Below are 20,112 nucleotides of genomic sequence, written 5' to 3'. Positions count from 1 at the left end.
TGCCCCACATCCTGACTACTGTTCGGAGGCCTGTACATAACTCCCATTATGGTTTCTCTACCTTTGCGGTTCCTCAACTTTACCCACACAGATTCTACATCATCTGACCCTACATCATTTCTTGCTATCGATTTAATTTCATTTCTTACTAACAAAGCAACCCCACTCCCTCTGCCAACATGCCTATCTTTTCGATAGGATGTATATCCTTGGATATTTAGCTCCCAGTCCTGATTCCCTTGCAGCCATGTCTCCGTGATGCCCACCACATCATAGCTGCCAATTTCAATCTGCACCACAAGCTCATTTACCTTATTTCGTATACTGCTTGCATTCAGATACAACACCTTCAGTGCTGTATTTCCCGTCCCCTTTCTCATTGTCGTCCCTTTATCCGATGTGCTTGAAGTTAGATTCCTAGCCCTTTCCAAACACTCTGTCCTATTTTGTGTTCTGGAGACTTTAATAGCCTCTCCTGGGCTCTTCTTCCTTTTCAGTTTTTTCATAATTTTCCATGAATGGGAATAATGGGAACACCATCACCATAAGCATTGCAGTCATCCCAGGAGAAAACCTGTCATCACCCTCTCAGAGAGACATAAACAGCATTTCCAGAAGCACTTGCATTCAGAGAATAAACTTTAAAAAATCCAGATACATACACTGGACTTATCCAAAACCGTCTGCACTCACCAGCATTGGGGTCCTCTCCTTTCAATGTGGCCAGTCTCTTCGATATCTTTAAGACTTGCTCCTTATGTAAATTGTCCTCCTTCAACTCAGCTGTTGCCTGGTCCAGCAGATTACTTTTCTTCTCCTCCTCCAAACGTTTGATGTTATCATTAGTGTCACTATTGAAATTACGTGGATCGATTCCTTTATTCAGGTCATTCATTGCACCATCTGCACCCAACACACAAAATGTTGCACTCTGTTATGTGTAACTTAGAGGTAATGGGGGATGAATTAGCCCATGTGGCTCCTGTTCCTTTAGGCCAACACAGCTGCCACATAAGGCTCGAAAACAGGGTCCAAGAGGCACCGAGAGGAAGCGTGGACACTTCGAATGCAACGGTCATCAAAACTGAAGCCACTACCCTCACCCAACACTCAGACACATGCCCTTTTCAGGAGAGATCAATAGATAGCAATCGGGATTGGGAACCAAGATGAATTTCTGTCCCGTATCAAGGTTACAGATGTGGTGCAACTACAGTCCCCTACAACACTCCCAGCTGGCTCATCACAGGTCAATGTGGCTCAATTTTACATAAGACATTGGTCTTGTCATACAACTCAATAGCGGAGCCTATGACCAAAGAGAATTAAGGCATTTGTTTCACTTTACTTTGTCAATGGGTTTCCTAATTAGGTCAAGACATTCAATTTTCATTCCTGTGATTTTGAGTGAGACAGATAAGTTATACGAGCAAGATATCAGAAGTACAGGATTGAGTATGTGACGTGTTTCTTACTCCATAAATTTGATGTCAAGGGCCACTCTCAGTTACAATTCATTTCACTGCATTATGGTATGATAGGAATTGTGCGCCCTGAGCCAACTCCCAATACCATGGCTTCTTGAACTCAAACATATTACTGACTAGCTGCCAATACACTCCAGGGGTCCTGTCCACAGGAAAAAGGCATAAACAGCTTAAAGGGGTACCAGTTCCATTCACATAATAGGTCCTAAAGTATTAACAGCATCCTTTGATTTGTCCCCATGAATACAGAAAGGTCTTGATTCCCTTTCCTATCTTTTACTGAATAGTAAGGAATTTTGAAACTGAAGTCCAGTTTCTGGAGGCCACTAAGTAACAACTCTACTGAAGGTCACAAGTGATGGCTAGGAAGATTTCACTTACACCTAGTAGTAATATGTTGCATCCTTCCAGCACCACACTAAATTGGAAAATTGATCTTGAAATATGAAGGCAATGCGCTCCCAATCCTCTGTTTGTGTTGCTTCTACAGCCTTTTACATGTCCTGTTTCACAGTGGCATATTAGGAGGCCCACAGGAGAACCAAATGCACTGCGCAGTAAAGTATTGAGCTGCACAAACCAGAAAGGTCTCAGCTTTTATTTTTGGGTCTGCGCCAGTTAACTGATGTCAAGGTAATAACCGAGACACCACAACTGGACACAGCAATTCCTGTAGTAGGGTACAAGAAAAAACAGCCAGGATTCCTGCTAACAGCTGTCCAATGACAGCTGTGGAAAAACATGTACATGGCAGTGTCAGCTACGATGTTTCCTCTTGCAGGTGAAAGCAGCTGGCATTCACTATGAATAATGGCCAATTGGGTATCTGTGAGTTGCTGGTATGTGCAAAACTGCTAACAAGAGCTAGCACACTCAATAGGAGAATGAAGTGATGAAAAATAATGGCAGCAGGGAGAATATAATGGGATGGTGCACCAATTCACAGGCAATGGCATGAAGTATTTGGAAGCAGGATTACTCTTCCAAGGATGGAGTCCAAAATTCCACTACTCCATCAGGACAAGTTGGCTGACTTTCTCCTTACATTAAACAAGAGTAAACTGGCTCTTTCCTCATGCTTACCAGTATGCCAGATGGAACATAGCAACTTGACTTGGCTACCTTCTCAACCAGAGAATCTTCGGAAGATTTATAAAAGAAAAATGTAATTTAATTTTAAAAAAATATTTGGAGATAGGATTTTTGAAAATAAATAGAGAGAGGTTAGAGAGTGTAGATCATTTACAGCATAGAAACAGGCCATTCAGTCCAACAGGTCTGTGCTCCACATGATCCTCCTCCCACTCTCCTTCAGCTAACCCTAGCAGCATACTTTTCCATTCCTTTCTTCCTCATAGGCAACGTATAAATGTCCATTAAATACATCTATGCTATTCACCTCAAATACCCTATGTGGCTGCATGTTCCACACTCCAATTACTCTTTGGATAAAGAACTTTCTCATGAATTCCTTATTGGTTTTATTAGTGACTGTTATATATATATATTTTTGGGATTTAAGAATAGTGCTTCATGAAGCAGAAAATAAAAGTACAGGCCAGGGTAGAATAAAAGGTCTTTTGTACAACTTGCCTTCAATGCCAGAGCTGTACTTTTGGTCAATCGCTGCTTCTTCTGAAATTTGTTTGAAGAGGTCATTGACTTGTTCTGTTTGAGTCCTGTTATCAACAACCTGATAATACTACAGCAGAAAAACAGGGTTTAGTTCATCTCCTAACACGACTTTGCAGATAACGGAGTAACTGACTAGTGATGTGGCTGGCTATGCCTTTACAACTGGGAAATAGGTCTAAATCTAGTCCAGGCTTCTGGGATGAGAGCCTCATTATGACTTATGGCTGTGTGGAGCCTAATTGAAAATGACCAGGCATTCTTAACCCAGTTCTTAGAGTATAACTGTACAACTCAGCATTAATTTGATAAACTGAGAGGGACCATCGTATAGTTGGAATGAGAAAAGGGTAAATAACACAACAGAGCACGATGGGATCACAGGTTGTAGATACTAATGGGGCACGACAGGGGAAGCTTTCCTCTACTTCTAGCACTAACTATGTCTGGCTTAAAAGTGTGATGCATCAATGCAAATGATAATATAATGCCAACAAGAGAGATAAATAGCTGAACTTCACACTAATTGATATAACAAAGGATCGATTTCAACTGAAATTCCACCCCTCATGTTTCGAACCCATCCAGGATTACAGTTACCTCCGGGACATAAAACGTTTCTCGGACTGCTGTTCCCGTCACATTCTGAGATCCACACTCAGTGCCATGCGCCGCCATATGAACACACTCGACCTCTCCCTCCAGCAGCACTGCCGTACCCTTTTTCAAAGCTACGCGTGCCCCCAGTTTCATTTTATTCTTCGTCTCATCCGACGCCTCAACAAGAAACTTTTTCTCTTTCTCTCAAGTGCTAAGGAACGCAAGCTCCAACAACTCATTGACATCAACACCCATCTAGCACCCTCCACCCCTGCCTGTCCCTCTGTCCCCACCCCATCTTCCAATCCCAGCCCCAGCCGTGTATTCACTATACCCCCGGACCTTCCCCTCTCCGATGCTGAACGTTCAGTACTCAGCAAAGGACTTAGTTTCATACCCTTACGCCCTCACCTCAATGAATTTCGGGCTCAGCATGATGCTGAACTCTTCTTCCACCGTCTTCGTCTCCGGGCTCACTTCTTTGGGCAGGAGTCCTCTCCCCGTTTAACGGATCCTTTCACCCACCTCCAATATTCTCCCTCCACCTGGACCCCTCCCTCTGGATTCTTACCTTCTCTTGATCTTTTCATTGAGAACTGTCGGCGCGACATTAGTCGTCTCAATTTCTCTGCTCCTCTCACCCATTCTAATCTCTCTCTTTCTGAACTTACTGCACTCCATTCTCTCAGGTCTAACTCTGACATTGTCATCAAACCCGCTGACAAGGGTGGTGCTGTTGTTGTCTGGCGAACTGACCTCTACCTCGCGGAGGCTGAGCGTCAACTCGCAGACACTTCCTCCTACCTCTCCCTGGACCATGACCCCACCGAACATCAAGCCATTGTTTCCAGGACTGTCACTGACCTCATCTCCTCTGGGGATCTTCCTCCCACAGCTTCCAACCTGATAGTCGCCCAACCTCGGATGGCCCGCTTCTACCCAAAATCCACAAACAGAACTGTCCCGCTAGACCGATCGTCTCAGCTTGCTCCTGCCCCACAGAACTCATTTCTCGTTATCTTGACTCCCTTTTCTCTCCCCTTGTCCAGTCCCTTCCCACCTACATGCGTGATTCCTCTGACACCTTACGTCACATCAACAATTTTCAGTTCCCTGGCCCCAACTGCTTCCTCTTCACCATGGACGTCCAATCCCTCTACACCTCCATCCCCCACCAGGATGGTCTGAGGGCCCTTAGCTTCTTCCTCGAACAGAGGCCCGAACAATCCCCATCCACCACTACTCTCAGCCGTCTGGCTGAACTTGTTCTCACACTGAACAATTTCTCCTTCAACTCCTCTCACTTCCTCCAAATAAAAGGTGTGGCTATGGGTACCCGCATGGGCCCCAGCTATGCCTGTCTCTTTATGGGGTATGTGGAACATTCCTTGTTCCAGTCCTACTCCGGCCCCCTTCCACAACTCTTTCTCCGGTACATCGATGATTACTTCGGTGCTGCTTCATGCTCTCGTCGGGACTTGGAAAAATTTATTAATTTTGCTTCCAATCTCCACCCCTCCATCATTTTCATGTGGTCCATCTCTGACACTTCCCTTCCCTTCCTTGACCTCTCTGTCTCAATCTCTGGTGATAGACTGTCCACCAATATCCATTACAAACCCACCGACTCCCACAGCTACCTCGACTACAGCTCCTCACACCCTGCTTCCTGTAAGGACTCCATCCCATTCTCTCAGTTCCTTTGCCTCCGTCGCATCTGTTCAAAAACAGTTCCTCTGACATGTCCTCCTTCTTCCTTAACCGAGGTTTTCCACCCACGGTCGTTGACAGGGCCCTCAACCGTGTCCGGCCCATCTCCCGCGCATCCGCCCTCACGCCTTCTCCTCCCTCCCAGAAACATGATAGGGTCCCCCTTGTCCTCACTTATCACCCCAACAGCCTCCGCATTCAAAGGATCATCCTCTGCCATTTCCGCCAACTCCAGCATGATGCCACCACCAAATACATCTTCCCTTCACCCCCCTATCGGCATTCCGTAGGGATCGTTCCCTCCGGGACACCCTGGTCCACTCCTCCATCACCCCATACTCCTCAACCCCCTCCTATGGCACCACCCCATGCCCATGCAAAAGATGTAACACCTGCCCCTTCACTTCCTCTCTCCTCACCGTCCAAGGGCCCAAACACTCCTTTCAAGTGAAGCAGCATTTCACTTGCATTTCCCCCAACTTAGTCTATTGCATTTGTTGCTCCCAATGTGGTCTCCTCTACATTGGAGAGACCAAACGTAAACTGGGCTACTGCTTTGCAGAACACCTGCAGTCTGTCCGCAAGAATGACCCAAACCTCCCTGTTGCTTGCCATTTTAACACTCCACCCTGCTCTCTTGCCCACATGTCTGTCCTTGGCTTGCTGCATTGTTCCAGTGAAGCCCAAAGCAAACTAGAGGAACAACACCTCATCTTCCGACTAGGCACTTTACAGCCTTCCGGACTGAATATTGAATTCAACAACTTTAGGTCTTGAGCTCCCTCCTCCATCCCCACCCCCTTTCTGTTTCTTCCCCCTTCCTTTTGTTTTTTCCAATAAATTATATAGATTTTTCTTTTCCCACCTATTTCCATTATTTTTAAATATTTTTAAATCTTTTATGCTCCCCCCACCCCCACCAGAGCTATACCTTGAGTGCCCTACCATCCATTCTTAATTAGCACATTCGTTTAGATAATATCACCAACTTTAACACCTATGTGTTCTTTTGTTCTGTTGTCTGTGACATCTTTTGATGATCTGCTTCTATCTATCATTGCTTGTTTGTCCCTACAACCACACCAAGCCCCTCCACTTCTCTCCCCCCACCCAACCCCCCCCCCCCACACACCTTAAACCAGCTTATATTTCACCCCTTTCTTGGATTCACTCAAGTTCTGTCGAAGGGTCATGAGGACTCGAAACGTCAACTCTTTTCTTCTCCGCCGATGCTGCTGAGTTTTTCCAGGTAATTCCTTTTTTGTTTTGGATTTCCAGCATCCGCAGTTTTTTTGTTTTTATCATTAGTTTTGATCTCTTTCAAAGCTTTGTCACAGGAAGCGAAGTCATACTTAGAAGTAGCCAGGTTCAGAAAGGCTCACCACAAGTGAGATGCCCTGGTACATATAGGTAACTGGCCTTGGGCTCAACTCCCATCGCAGCTGGTATTTACAAAGGACAAGCTTGTCACCTACAATTTTCATCAAAATTATAAAAGAAAATTTGTTGGATTTCACCTCAATAGTGTTACTCAGGATTGGAGGCAGACACAAACAAGTTAGATAACTAAGTATCGTGAGAGTCTGTGGTTCTTTAGTGAGTTAAGAACATCATTTGGGAAAACTCACTTTTCTGTATTAATCTTTACAAAACTGAAGTAAAAACATTAACAGATTCAAAGCTCTTCACATGACACAATGCCTAAGAACAATGACCACTCATCACAGGCAACACTAAGGGGTTATAGGGTAAATTCTCAGCTTGGGCTGAGCTAAGTTGTTCAAAGCTAGGGCATTAGTGAAGTACAGGATCAAGCACAGCCCCAGTCAGTAACTTTCCAACAAAGAGCCTTAAATTTGGCCATTCAGTGAGGCACTGGAGGACTGCCAGGAACCAAATGGAATCTTCTCCATCCTGCATTGCACTTCCTTCACCTCTTGTATGCAAAACTTCATAAACAGATCATAGGCAACAGCATTTGTGGAAAATTCACAACATTAAGGCAAGTGCACTTCATTCATTTCTTAACTGTTTTCCATTTGTTTCCTGGCAAAATTTAGGGTTAGTTGAGCCTTTATGCCAGACTCAAAACAATACCTGCAAGTAATCTGCATTTCAGAATGGTACAAGGAGAGACTAGGTCCTTACAGGTTTGGGGGCCTGTGAAGGTGGTGTCTGGCCCTTTAACAGGGCTAGCCTGTCCTCCATCTCTATCGTGGAGGGTATGGGTCGCAGGGCTTCCTTCTTCAGTGCTGCTAGTCGCAATTCAATCGCCTGCTGAGATGATATAGATTCTGCAATATCAAGAAAATGTTACAATACATTAAAGAAAAGTCTAACCAGGGTGTAATCCAATCTATCTCCTGTCTAACAGTTGAAAATTTATTTTGACATTCCAGCTGGGGACTAGCCCTGATAGATAAACCTTGGACCAACTATAAGTTTGTATGTCATGACGATATTCAGTTTTGTTTTTCATGATATATATTCTTGAATCTTGCACTCAGCATCAGGAAAATAAAATACTTTTCCAGCCAGTCAGCTCAAGGGTGGCACCAGGGCAGTTTCCATTTGAACAGAGGGAATTTCAGGGTGATTTGCTTATGTTACAACAGTGACTACACTTCAAAACTACTTCATTGCTTTTGTAAGCACTTTGGGATGACTCAAGGGCACGAAAGGTACTTTTTGAATGCAAGTTTGTTCTTTCTGATTTGATAGAGGCATTTAAAATTATAAAGTAATAAACACCTAACGTTTCCAGTGTTTAAGGAGTCTAAAATGCGGGATCTTAGATATGAAATTAATTTGAAGAGATTTAGAACAGAGACCAATGTAAAAATTTAGATATTTTTTGACACTGTTTTTAACATGGAACAATTAGAACAGCTAATGTAGGAATTAAGATTCAACAACACAAGATGATCAGAATTTGGATTAAACAGCTTGCTCACAAATTGTATCTTCTAATCACAATGACTGAGTAAAGTTGTGGTTCAGGAAATATAAGATAGGAAGCAAAGGCTGTGGCGATCACATTGGAAAAGGATAAATTTAGACAATGGAACAGAATATTGATAAGGATAAGGCCCCTATGGAGTGCATGTTCAGTAATCAGCTTGATAACCTATGGATCATGAGATGCCCAAAGTCAAATTCAATGGCCCAAACTTTTGCTGTTAGTAGCAAAGAAAAGTCACTCCCCACTGACCTCGATTAAAGTTGCACTGAGAGATCTAGTGATTCCTGCGGTGAGAACTTTAACTCTATGTGCAAATGATTATAGATTATTGGGGATGCCCCGCCTTAAGATGAAGCAATGTCATCAAGCTGTCCAACCAGCCAATCACATTATAGAAGTATAATGTGGGAAAATGTGAGATTCTACACTTTGGCAGGAATAATCGAAAAGCACGCCTAGAGCGCTGTGCACTGTTTTGGTCACCATACTTGAGGGACATACTTGCATTGGAAGCAGTTCAAAGAAGGTTCACTAGGCTGATTTCTTGCTTGAGGGGTTTGTATTATGAGGGAAGGCTGAGCAGGTTGGGCCTATACTCATTCAATTTAGAAGAATGAGAGGTTAACTTACTGAAACATACATTCTGAGGGGGCCTGACAGGGTAAATGCTGAGAGGACTTTTCCTCTTGTGGGGGAACATAAAACTAGGGTGCATGGATTTAAAATAAGGGGTCTCCCATTTAAGATGGAGATGAGGAGGAATTTCTTCTCTTAGAGGGTCGTTAATGTTTGGAATTCTCTTCCCCATTGAGCAGTGCAGGCTGTGTCATTGAAAATATTCAAAGCTGAGTTAGGCACATTTTGGACTGACAAGGGAGCCAAGGGTTATAACGGGCAGGCAGGAAAGCGGAGTTAAGGCCACAATCAGATCAGCCACAATCTTATTGATTGGTGGAGCTGGTTTAAGGGCCTGAGTGGCCTACTCCTGCTCCTATTTATTATGTTCTTATGTGTAAAGAATTCTCACTGACAGCCAACCAGAAAGTAAAATATAGTAATAACCAAATCACTTTTAAAAAATTTTACAGGTAAATAAAAATTGGAACATACATGAGGTTAAAGTACGATCTGAAATACCATGAACAAAAAAAAAAACTAATTTAATCATAATGGGGACATTTAACAACATTCCACAAACATACAATTATTTTTTCATAGTCAGTTTGGTTCATCAGCAGTTGTTGGTACTCAGGCTGCTGTTAGGTACTTTGTTATATTTCACTGAACAAGTTTAACTTTCTATGAGGTTTCCAACAATAATGAGTGGAATTGGGGAAATTCTTTCCAGATAAATTGGTTTTGCTGGTTTGGGGTTAGTTTCACAGCAATGCCTGTGAGAGAGCAGTGAAGGGCAGACTGCAACTCTAAGCTTATGCCAAACCCTGAAGCTGCAGTCTGGTTAAAAAAGGTACCCACAGCAAATGTTGACAGGTCTCCATTTGAAATATTGCAAATTCCATGCTGTGACCTACCATTCACAAAATAAAAATCTTCATTATCTAAGTGAATTGTGGGAATCACAAATGCGACTATGTAGGGGAAATGAAATTACTAAAAAGCATGAAACTATATTATCACTTCAGTAGAACACACCACCCTGACTTAGAAATATATTTCCGTTACTACACTGTTGCTGGGTCAAAATTCTGGAACTGCCTGTCGAACAGCAGTGTGGGAATATCTTCAATGCACCTACTGCAGTGGTTCAAGACTGTGGCTCAACCCACCTTCTCAAGGTAAGTTAGGATGGGCAATACATGCCTGCCTTGCTAGTAATGCCCACATCACATGAATTGTTTTTTTTTAAGTTAAAGAGAGATAGCACCTGAACCCAGCCAAATATACCCAAAGCATGTAAGTGTGTAGACAAGTATTTAATTGCAGCTCGTCTTAGAATAAGTCTAAAAGGCTCTTGCTAAACTATCAATTAATATTATTTCTGATTTGCATGGGTTTTAATTAAATAATAATTCAAACTAAGGTCACAGGAGTTAAATCGAAGCCAGGACTTAACATGTTGTATGTAAGGGCCTGTATTTTATTATATGATTGTTTTAATAAAAAGTATTAATCAGCCTTTTTCAGTATCTCCTCGTCCTTGAACCCTGTATTAGAGTTAAGAATGTATGACAATATCCTATGAATACTCCATATAATGCTAAAGGGATATATGACAATGTTGTACATAAACCCAAAAAGCAGGAGAAACTTTATTTTTACTAAGGAGGAATATGAGGCTATGGAATGAGATATTGGACTTAGTGAATGAAGTAATGACTATGCCAACACTTAAGGGCTTTTTTTATATTCAGTCTCAGGATGTGGGCATTCCTGGGAAAGCCAGCTTCTATTTACCATTCCTAGCTGCCTTTGAGAAACTGCTGCAGTCTGTGCAGTGAAGGTACTCCCAGTTTGGGGATAGGGAGTTTGAGGATTTTGGCCTAGCATAAAGGAAGGGCGATATCTCTCCACAACTGGGATGATATGTGACTTGGAGGGGAACTTGGGAGGTGATGGTATTCCACTGCACCTGCTGCCCTAGAACTTTCAGGTTTTTGAGATCACAGGTTTGAGGGATGCTGTTGAAGAAGCCTTGGTAAGTTGCTGGTGGTGGTTGAGTTTCAGCGTTGGTGCAGTTGCAAGTGGACAGTATTCCATTACACTTCTAACTTGTGCCATATAGGTAGTGTGGAAGCTTTGGGGAGTCACAGCAATTATATGGCTGGTCCAAGTAAGTTTCTGGTCAATGGTGACCTTCAAGGTGTTGATGGTGGAGGTTTCAGCAACGGTAATGCCATTGAATGGCAAGGTGAGCAGGTTAAACTCCCTCTTATTGGAGATAATCATTGCTTGGCACTATTCATGCCATACTCAAACCTGTATGTTATCCAGGTCTTACTGAATGCAGGAAAGGACTGCTTCATTATCTGAAGAATTATGATTGAAGCTGAGCACTGTGCAATCAGCAAACAGTCTCACCTCTCACCTTATGGAGGGAAGGTAACTGATGAAGTAGCTGAAGATAGCTGGACTTGGGATACTACCCTAAAGACCTCCTGAATTGGTGTCCGGGGACTGAGAAGAGTGGCCTCCAATAACCACAACCATCTTTTCTTTGTGCTAGGTATGACTTCAGCCGATGGAGACTTACCCCCAATTCCCACTGACTCCTGAATGCCACACTCTGTCAAGGCAGAGCTGCTGTCACCTCACCTCTGGAATTCAGCCCTTTTGTCTATGTTTGGACCAAGGCTGTAATGCGGCATGGATGCAGAAAGTACTGGCACAACTAAAAGGAGAAAGTTATTGTTAAGTGCCTCTGTGCACTGTTGATAACTCCTTCCACCACTTCCCAGATAGGATGATAGTTAGTAATGTTGGATAGGTTACGTTTTTGAGAACAATTTTCCACATGTGCAAGCATATGCTAGTGTTGTAGCTGTATTTGGGACGGTTTGGTTAGTTCTGCGGCAAGTGTTTTCAATACTACAGTCGTAGCTTTTGCTGTGCTCAGCTGTTCCTCGATATCACATGGGTTGAATTGAATTCATTGAAGGCTAGCATCTGGTATGGTGGAGGCCTCAAGGAGGCCAAGAAGGTTCATTTACTTGGCACTTTGGGCTGAAGGTAGTTGCTAGTGCTGCAATCTTATCTTTTGCATTCACATGCTGGGCTCAGCTATTACTGAGGATGGAGATATTCATAAAGTCTCGTCCTCCTGTTAGTTTTTTGATGTTGCTGGGTGTGGCAGCACTGCAGAGCTTTGACCTAATCTGTTTTTTGGAAAATTGGATGAAGGAAAGGGGAATAAAGAGATACAGGAACTGGGCAGACACACAGGTTTAAGGTTACTGCTCCTATAGAGGATAAACAGTGACATGGACATGACATGGGCGAACAACCCATTTCCACAATCTACTTTCTGATCTTATATTTCTGGTCTGGGATGTGTATTTTTATTTATTTCAGTCATTGTTGTTAGCACCACAAGGTGGGTTTCATTGGAGCATTCCACAGCCCAACAGTGCACATCATCTGTACAATCATCTGATTACCTTACCTGTAAAAAAAGTTATATGCTCAAGTCTTTAGTTGTGTTTAGTGATTGTCACAGTTAATCAGTGCATCGGGTGTTCAGCTGAGCAGCAGATACAGTGCCAGATATTGGGGCAAAACAAGAGCCTAACGTATGCAAAAGCTATGTTGGTGGGTGTTAGGAGGACATTTTCAGTTCTTTACATATCTTGCACCAATCCCAAAATGTTTTGATTGGTGATTTGCTGATTTAAAAACACAAGGGCTTCCAACAAAGCAAGTCTGCTCCACATGCAGCCTTACCCCAACATTAGAACTGAACCTTTTATTGTATCAGTGTGTCATTGCCATTTCCCACATGAATCATCCTTGAGATTTCTCTGTGAGATTAATATTCTATTAGGGACAATTATTTGTTGTGAGCAGGCAGGCACCTGTGAGAATTTAAACAGACACCACCTCAAAACACTGTTTATCAGCCCTTATGGAGTAGGGAGAGATCCCATTAATCTTGAGTGTATTTAGAGCTCAGCTTGAAGTGAAAGGACAGCTTATAACTTGTTGCTTCCTATAACTTCAAGCACAATATTCCTCAACTTTGTCTTGAAATGACAAACATACTAGAATCAAAAACCCCCTTAATGGCACAGAGAAAATTCTGTTCGGAAGGTATTTTTTCCAGTCTGTCTAACAGTAATTTTAGGTTTACTTATGTTGACTATACTGCACAATATATAAAGACTGTAACAGAAAATCCACTCAAGAAGGCAGAGAAACTCCTCAACAAAGGTAATATTAGATCATTAATTAAATTTAACCACTACAGAATTATTGAATGATAATAGCACAGAAGGTCGTTGCTCGGCTCATCATGTCTGTGCTGATTCCTTGAAAGACCTATTCAATTAGTCCCACACCCCTATATTTCCCTAAACCCCTGCAAAATTGTTACCTTTAAGTATTTACAGAATTCCCTTTTGAAAGTTATTAATGAATCTACTTCCACTGAATCACTGAAATAAGCTCATCCCCAGTTAAGCACTTTTAAGTTTGAATCTTTTTAGTCCGTTTCCATAATTGCGTTTAACTGAATTACGTTATAATCACAGTTAGCTAAGTGATCTCCTACTCAAGTGCCCTACTTCATTTCCCACAGCCAGATCCAACACTGCTTCTTTCCTTTGAGAAAGCTCTCTGAATACATATCAGAAATACCTCTCCTTCCCTATCCCTAGCACTATGTTTTTTACCAGTCTATATCAAGTAATTACATTCTCCTAATATTACTACTTTACTACTACTACTCTATTTTTGAAATTTGCCAAAAATAATTGCTCATCTATCTCACTTTCAGTATTTGGAGCTCTGTATGAAAAGCTCTGTATAACATAACAGCTCCACCTCTCACCCCCAACTCTATTCCTCAACTCAAGCCAAATGGTTTCAGATCTAGAACCATCAGGTATATCCTTTTTATTTAGAACTGTGACATCATCTTTAATCAATGTTGCCATTCCCATCCTCTTTCTCCTTGTCTATCTTCGAATCACAGTTCACAAAACTCCTATTGTGTTCTCCAAATCAGCATGTGTAAAGCTTTGAGAGATCTACCACCAAAACCGATTTAACATTCCTGACTTATTCACTTGTGTCCCCACCAGCCTGTTGAGGGCAGTTCTTTGTGAGCTATATTTTTTTTAAAAAACACTGTTAGCCTAATTATATTCCTTGTAAAACTTTATGATTTATAACCTTTATATAAAAGTGTTTGTATTTTGGACTGAGGTGGGGTCTATTCCTCCAGGCAATTGATTCCTTATCTCTCTCTGGTGGGATTTTACCTTGATAGTTTCCCATCAAAAATAGCAGGTACAGACATCACTAATAAGTAATGTAAAGGCCACAAATTTCTTCCCTCCATCAGTATTCAAGAGCTACCACTAGAAGCAATGCGAATGCAAGTCTCCAATATGTCTAGGGAAAGACTGCAAACAGAATTCAGGAGGAGTGAAATTTGTGGGCCACAAGCCTCTGCTAAATCATCTTTTACTGACTACCCTAACCAACATTGCACACACACACAAAAAGGCTTGCATCATACAGCATCTTATCTCTTTGTTGAATATACAATGAATTACTTTGAAGTACAATCACTGATGTTATGTATGCAAAATGTTGGCTGTTCTGTACCCTGAAAACTCCCACAAATAGCAAGGATGAAGGATGAGTGTTACAAGTTAACTAATCCTAATTAATTTATTTGTCTTTGAAGTGACATTTGCCGACCAGGCAGCAATGTGTATCCTCACCTAGAGCAAACATGTTGCAGAGTTATCCAAACAGCTGAGAAGCTCCCATTACCATATAAATTTAAAGTGACTAGTCATACCTTTTAAATAAATATTTAAAAAGTCTTCCTCAAGATTTGAGATATGTCTGAGCCTCTATCCACACAACCAGTTAATCTAGCAATAAAGGAGAAGGGAATGTTGACTACAACACACAGAGAAATCCTTATATTTCAAACAATGCATCCATCTGAATCAACAGAATAGGAAGCCAGGTTCAGCGTCTTATCTGAAGGACAACGCCTCTGGCAATGCAACGTTCCTTTAATGCTGCACTAGAGCATTAGCCAAGATTGTGCATTCAACTCCTATTGTGGGTATGGAAATTGCAATCTTTTGACCACACATGAAGATGAAACAAACTCATTCAAAAGTTCTACAAAATATTGCATATTTATCAAGACTTTCAGAGTTTTCCTTGACTTCTATTTAATGCAATTAAATAATTCTAGTAATTAACAAGGGTACTCACTCGGTTTGGTTTCTTCCTTTAGCTTCTCCAGTCGTTCAGCAATGGCTTGGTCTTCTTTGGACAGACCTTGGTACTTTGAGGCCATGCTTGGTGCCTGACTGCCTGCTTTGTGGGCTGAAGTTTGTTCCTGCTGTTTAGCCTCTAAAGCAGCCACTCGCCTACATCAAAGACCCAGAGAATAGCTTCATAGGGGCATTATCATAAGAGAAATAGCCTTTCAAGGTTTTTTATTTGTTCAAGGACACACATCCCATTGATGAAAAGCTCAGGTTATCAACAGTTAGTATCCAAGAACTAATACTTGACCCAAGAATCTTTTGGCATCAGTGCTATTACATTGGTCCTATGACACTTGGATCACAACTAAGTAGTACTCCCTGCAAAGTAGGGGAATTTCTAATACCTCACTGGCTACAATAATGTTCAGTAAAGATACGAGAACAGTTCCACGTGCCAACTGTACAGTTTAATGGCCAGGAAATATGGCGAAAAGGATATTAAGATAATGATATTGACAGGTGCACCAATCTTTGAGTACTTTAAAGATAAATTAGCAATGTTCAGCAACTCACATTGGTTAAGTGTATAGTACAAACTGGGAAGGGCGATTTTGAATTATGAAGGTATCGCTATTGGTCTCAGTATTCTTGAGCTCATTGGGATGGGGGAAGCCTACATGGATTTTACTTCTAACTGTTATTGAATGACTTTGCTGAAAAGTCTACTTATAAGAATGTATGATGAGGACAAGATTGTGCTCAGTTATGATGCCACCCATGGTCCAACAATCTGCCAGGCTCACCACCTGCTCAAGTAGAAAGAATGGACTGAACTGCCAGCATCAGTGGAACTGTACACCCACATGGGTCACCACTTTCAGGAGAATGGAGAAAGAAGTTTCTTTCTTTGGGTCTTTAAATCAAGCACTGTATCTAATGGAAAACAAAAATAAAAATACCTGGAAAAACTCAGCAGGTTTGGCAGCATCTGCGGAGAGGAACACAGTTAACGTTTCAAGTCCGTATGGCATGATATCTTTTGGCTATCTCCACCTATCACTGTCCCTCTATCCAGCTCTATCCCCCGCTCCTTAATCCAGCTTATATTTCACCTCTTTTCTATCTTTATTTAGTTCTTTTGAAGAGTCACACGGACTCGAAACGTTAACTGCGTTCCTCTCCACAGATGCTGCCAGACCTGCTGAGTTTTTCCAGGTATTTTCATTTTTGTTTTGAATTTCCAGCATCCACAGTTCTTTGCTTTTATCTCACTGTATCTAATGGCACCTTTGGGAAAGTGATTCGTTATAGTATCAACAGATACATTGGCATGTGGAAAGATCTATTTAAACACTGAACCCATATTGTATGAGCTCTTCTGTTTCGAATGGATGTGATGAGCCGAGATAAGAGGAGCTTTTGATAGAGTAGGTAGGGAGAAGCTGATTCCACTGGCAGGAGGGTCAATAACCAGAGGACACAGAAGTGAAATAATTAGCAAAAAGCCAGGGTAAGTGAGGAGGATCAGGAGAATTTTTCTTATGCAATGAGTTTTTATGAATTGGAATGCACTGCCTTCAAGGATGGTGGAAGCGGGTCCAATAGTAACTTTCAAAAGGGAACTGGGCATAAACTAAAAAAGGAAAACTTTGTAGTGTTACTGAGAGCAGTGGAGTGGGATTAATTGCTAGTTCTTTCAGAGAGCTGGCTTAGGCATGATGGGCTGATTAGCCTACTTCTCCATATTCTGTAGCTAGCTGTAGAGGAACAGTGAAGAAATAGACTAAAAATAGAAAGCTTGTACTAATCGGTTGTCCACCTTCTCCTGAGATTTTCATTCTTAATCTCACATGTTGCTGAGTTTCAACATCATTATGGAGAATCAGCAAGGGAAGACCAGCTATGGTCCCAGAGGGAGCAAGGGAGAAATTATTGGTGCTAAATTGAGATATTTACATATGCCCAGCCTTTGTCAGCTTCCAACCTGAAGGACTGTATCATTCCCATCCCATAGTCACCCTGTTGTTCTGTTATGACCAACGCAGTTGGTAAAGCGGAGTTATTTGAAAATCCCAGAGGGAAGCTTTAAACAACTGTCATTACCTATAATTTTATGTGTTATGTTTGAGATGCGACTCTAAATTCAGGAATCAGATCATCAGCTCTTGAGGTTTTACATTAAACTAATAGAAACATTTTATTAATTTACACAGGTTAAAAATATATATACGCATGGCAACAAATTACTACCATCATAACTTTTAACAAATTCCCAAACTAATCTCCATTAAGGCAACAGCAACCCATAGACTTAACCAAACACCAGGCAAAGCATTTTCACCTTACAAATTCAAAATGAGGCTCTTTTCACTGTGGAGCCAGTTGGAGGCTTGCAGCTGCCTTTTGATCTTATGTTGCCACTGCTCTGCACACCCGAAATCTACTGAAGTTATACCTGCCACCGCTGATTGAATTCAAATTCTCATTGTCACACCAGTCTCTTTGAACTTTACCCTTTAATAATAAAACCCCATCCAATGTGCCAATTTTATTAGTAATATAAACATATTGCTTGGTAGCTGCTAGAAAGGTGCCAAGTTTTCACCCCACTTGAATGATCTATTCAAAAAAATGCAATTGACGCTATATCTCTTCCATATCAAAACTAGTACCCATCAAAGCACCCAGACTAGCTGGTTTTAATCCAACTAAGACACACCCACAGACTAAGAATCTATTTTAAAAGAAAAATATTTTCCAAAATATGATAGACATTAATAGCTTCATGACATGCTCATATTATTAATGTAAAGACGATCCAGCTGAAGGCTGAAATGATGGAATCAAAGAGGTTGGTCAGTTCACAATCTTGACTGTAGAAAACACAGACAAAATCCATTTTGGGAAGGGAAGAAAATAATGAGGGAGCAAAAGCCTCAGGTACATGCTTTTTTTCCTGCAACTTGTCTAGGAAGTGAAAGAAGTATGACTAGAACCTCTCCAGACATAGGAACAGTATGCAAGCCTTGGACAGACTTAAGAGTGGTTGAGCAGTAAAATGCTGAAAGAGAAAACAGTTTTTTGAAGGCAGCTTTAGAAATGGAGATAGGGCATTCTGTTGCGATCAAAGGAGACAATGAGGCCAATAATGTTAAAAGGTGATAAAGGACTAAGGGTAAAGCCATAGATAATTAATTATCAGTTAGATTTTTGAGAGAAATTAACAAATTGTCTGAAGCACTAAAAGCAACATGATTTCTAATGGAAGAAAATCGATCTCATAGAAATAAATTATACACATGGTGTAAAGCAAGGACAGAGGGAAGTGATGGGATATACCTTGTGTTGAAGACTGTCTAAACCACTCAAAATTTCAGCATTCACACCTTGCTGGTATCCACACATCATCCATTTCTAGTGAACAACCTTTAACAGGGAAATGGATAAAAGGCGGGTAAAAGGAGCTATGAATTATCCAGAAAATAACAGCAAATACGGGTAGTGATTCTAACATCACTTCATTATGAGTGCAAGGCTTGGACAATCTACGCACATTACATAAGACAGCTGGAAGCATTCCGTCTTTGCTGTCTGAGATCTATTTGCAACATCAGGCAGCAGGACAATTTCCCCAAAACCAAGGTTTCTGCAAAGAACTGCATACCTGGAATCGATAGCATGCTCATCAGAGCTCGGCTTCGCTGGGTTGGTCATGTGGCTCACATGGAGGATTCCCAGAGACCAAAAGCAGTGCTCTACATCTAGCTGAGGAAGGGAATCCAAACCACAGGATCTCCCAGACTTAGATCTAAAAGCAATCTGAAAGCCAACCTTAAAGCTTGCAAGCTGGATCCCAATACATGGGCAAAAACAAGCTGGGCCAGACCCAAACAGCGAAGCCGCTGTCTTCAACTAATTTTGACATTTGAGGAGAGCAGAATTAAGTGCATTCAGGACAAGTGAGCACAGTGCAACCCTACAGCCATACGTTAAAAAATACAATCCACCAATCTAGAGTTGATCTTTAAATGAGCTACTCACTTTTTGTAGTTCCCTGGTGGAGACCACCTTGCAGCACTGTCCTGTTTCCCAGAGCTGTGAAAGAATGAACAGCAAATATTTACTTTAAAAATTCTCCTTTCTCACTGTCCCATTTTCATATCTTCCCATTTCATGTACTATTTCTCAGCTGGAAGAATGGGCAGAAGCCTTTCTCAGAGTAAAGGTAACATCCTCTGTGTGCGAAGAAGTGTCTCCCCCTTCACTGCACAAAGGCAAAATCAAAACATACTGAGCAGTTAGGGCAATTGGTCTAAACACTCCATGGTGCAGTGCACTGATGCTTCAACCCAAAACACAGCAAGACTGCCTGTAACAGGTACAGACAACCTAAGGATAAGCACTATTTAATTCATTCACAACACACTGCCACGCTAGTAACTCTGCAATATAAAGTTCAGCATGTTCCTTTAATTTGTGGCTATGGTGATGGTTTGATAAAATGGAATCTTTAACATTGACAAGCTAAAGCCACATTGTTCTGTTTCTTGCTTTGCCCTGTCCGTACTATCAAGAAAGAGATTAGATTAATAACTCGACTTTAAGTTCTCAAGTTCAGCACAGTGAGATATTTACACAATCTATTTTTCAGTTATCTCTCCACTTGTCCCTCTCCTCTGCTGTGACATCATTAACTTCTGCTTTGGTGACACCATGAATGAGAGATCAGCACTAACTTTCTTGACTGTTCAGATTTCATATTGTCATGGATATCTGTGATTAATGTTAGTACATGCGTGTGATGCTC

At 41.6% G+C, this 20,112-nt stretch overlaps 1 protein-coding gene across 3 annotated transcripts in view; it reads right to left on the bottom strand.

The window, feature by feature from the left end:
- zfyve19 (zinc finger, FYVE domain containing 19) overlaps positions 1-20,112 on the bottom strand; it is a 42,358-nt gene that overhangs the window by 18,057 nt on the left and 4,189 nt on the right. For all 3 annotated transcript variants that reach the window (XM_041215242.1, XM_041215240.1, XM_041215241.1), the window contains exons 3-7: positions 19,347-19,400; positions 15,307-15,464; positions 7,578-7,723; positions 3,081-3,189; positions 694-903 (exon numbers count right to left, since the gene is read on the bottom strand). In XM_041215242.1, the coding sequence (XP_041071176.1) occupies positions 694-903; positions 3,081-3,189; positions 7,578-7,723; positions 15,307-15,464; positions 19,347-19,400 (677 nt within the window). The remainder of the gene's footprint in view (positions 1-693; positions 904-3,080; positions 3,190-7,577; positions 7,724-15,306; positions 15,465-19,346; positions 19,401-20,112) is intronic.

The sequence above is a fragment of the Carcharodon carcharias genome, chromosome 20 (assembly GCF_017639515.1).
Source record: "Carcharodon carcharias isolate sCarCar2 chromosome 20, sCarCar2.pri, whole genome shotgun sequence".
Taxonomy (NCBI): Eukaryota; Metazoa; Chordata; class Chondrichthyes; order Lamniformes; family Lamnidae; genus Carcharodon; species Carcharodon carcharias.
This window is presented reverse-complemented; position numbering and strand designations above follow the sequence as displayed.